Source organism: Triturus cristatus, chromosome 1_2 (assembly GCF_964204655.1).
Source record: "Triturus cristatus chromosome 1_2, aTriCri1.1, whole genome shotgun sequence".
In the NCBI taxonomy this organism is placed as follows: Eukaryota; Metazoa; Chordata; class Amphibia; order Caudata; family Salamandridae; genus Triturus; species Triturus cristatus.
Genome location: NC_140580.1, coordinates 59,606,079 through 59,608,377, shown reverse-complemented (window position 1 = coordinate 59,608,377; position 2,299 = coordinate 59,606,079). Strand labels below are relative to the sequence as shown.

Genomic DNA, 2,299 nt, shown 5'->3' with positions numbered 1-2,299 from the left:
TTCACTTTCAAAATTCTCTCTCTTGAATGTTGTAAAGGCTTGAATTTGACACTTTACTTCCCATTTACACATAGACAGACTCTTTTCCATTAATAAGCCATTAATATATAGTGCATATGTCTATGCAAACATTTTGCAACTTCTCTGGTGAGCTTTAAATCCTACATAAAGAATATTATGCTTTGAGCAGTGGTTCTAGTCCAAAGTACTTCAAATGTCTAATTTGCACTAATATTTCGCAAAAATGTATAGGGGCAGTACGTGAGAAGAGTGTACAAACAAGTTATTTCCCTAAAGATCTCATCAGTAAGTGTCTGTAAACAATCTACCCATGTTAACCCAACCTGATATGCCCTAAAACATTTACTAATACTTTTCTCAACAAACTCCTTGAGGCAAAACAACAAGCTTTCTTGTATTATTGCTTCAATATGATATTCAGCTAAAAGCCCAGTCTCATGTGGTCACTTCCTGTTTATGCTGCTTTCCTTTGTTCCACTGGCAACATTATTTCTGGGGTAGATAGACGTGGTACAGTTACTTCAAGCAAGGTCTTGCGGGTGGATTCTACATCTTCAGCAGTTTCATTGTATTCTTCCTAGATCCACTCTGCAGACAATATTACAACAGTCCAGATTTGACAATACTACTGCTAGTGAGTTGAATCATATTTTCTAAGCATGCTAATATGTTGCCTTAATGGAATATGAGGAAGATTACAAAATGATGTTGGCTCCCAAACCCTGTGATTCGCAAACTCAGTGCAAAATTATATTTTGAAATGTACTGAATGAAATTTGGGTTTTAGAAACCCTTTCAAAACCACAAAACTGGTTCAGCATCTCATTCAGAAGGGGGAAGGGGTGTGTGTGAAATGGACATCCCCTTCTAATTGTGAATATCAAAGGGATGTGTTACTGGTTTGTGACCACACTGAAAAGTAGCGGACTCCTCAAATGTGTGACTCCCTTTGGGAATTGTGTTTTATAACAAGATCAAGAAGTTGTGACACTTGCCATTCAGTAAAAATAACTTGAAAAAGGCTGTTTGCAAATGAGCAGTTGGCAAAATGAGACCTCTAAATCCTATGTGGTCTCTGACATTGTAGTAAAGAAGAGTGTTCCATACCTTAACCATGAATATTTGCTGAAGGTTTTGCATAGCCACATAACCTCCGCATTGACGTCTTCACCTCTTGGTTCCTGAGTGTGTAGATTACAGGGTTCAGCAGAGGGGTCAACACAGTGTACAAGACAGAAACCACTTTGTCAGCTGGGTAGTTTACTGCTGGTCTCATGTAGATAAAGACGCAGGGTCCAAAGAACAAAGTGACCACAAGTAGGTGGGTTGCGCAGGTGGAAAAGGCTTTCCTCCGACCATGTTCAGAGTTAATCCTCAGGATGGTGACACCAATGCCCAAGTAAGAGGCCAATAGTACCACAAAGCATGCCAGCGATATGGTGCCACTGTTGGCAACAATCATGGCCTCCAGAAGATAATCTCTAGAGCAGGCTAGGGCTAAGAGCGGGTGGACATCACAGAAGAAGTGGTCAATGATTTTAAGGCCACAAAAGGTCACCTTGGCAGTCAGAGCGGCTTGAAGAAAGGAATGGATGAAGCCAGCCACCCAAGTGAAGGACACTAGCCAGCAGCAGTGGGCCTTGTTCATGAGCTGGTTATAGTGTAGGGGATTGCTGATGGCCACGTAGCGGTCATAAGCCATGAGGGTGAGCAGAAAGCATTCTGTTCCACCAAAAAAGTGCAAGAAGAAGAGTTGTGCAATGCACTGATGGAAGGAGATGTTCTTGTTGTCTGAGAGGAGATTGACAAGCATTTCTGGCAAGGTGACTGTAGAGTAGCAGAGATCCAGAATAGACAGGCAGCTGAGGAAGAAATACATGGGGGAGTGTAGTCGTGGTTCCAGATAAACTGTCATGGTGATCAGCAGGTTACCCAGAAAGATTAGTAGGTAAAGCAGAAGGAAGATGGCAAAAAATACCATCTGTAGCCATGATGTGTTTGCAAGTCCCAAAAGGGTAAATTCATACACACTGGATCGGTTTCCTCTCTCCATCTCTACGTTTTGATCAACTCTAAAGAAAACAACAGGGCATGAGTTATTTTGAGTGTGACTGAAGCCCAATTTACTAGTCTGGCTCTAAGGCTCATGTAAAAATGTATCATTAAACTTCAATTCAGGCCTGCAGAAAACACAGCAGCACAGCAGCACCTATTGCTGTACTGTGGATGTCAGCCAATCACCTTGCCCTTAACACCGACAAAACCGAGGTTCTCTTTT

General features: G+C 41.8%; 1 protein-coding gene across 1 annotated transcript; it reads right to left on the bottom strand.

Annotated features, from left to right (window-relative positions):
• Window positions 1-1,129: 1,129 nt before the first annotated feature.
• Window positions 1,130-2,074, bottom strand: LOC146866776 (olfactory receptor 4E2-like). The gene has a single exon (XM_085614537.1). The coding sequence runs from the start codon at window positions 2,072-2,074 to the stop codon at window positions 1,130-1,132; it is 945 nt and encodes a 314-aa protein (XP_085470663.1).
• Window positions 2,075-2,299: the final 225 nt, after the last annotated feature.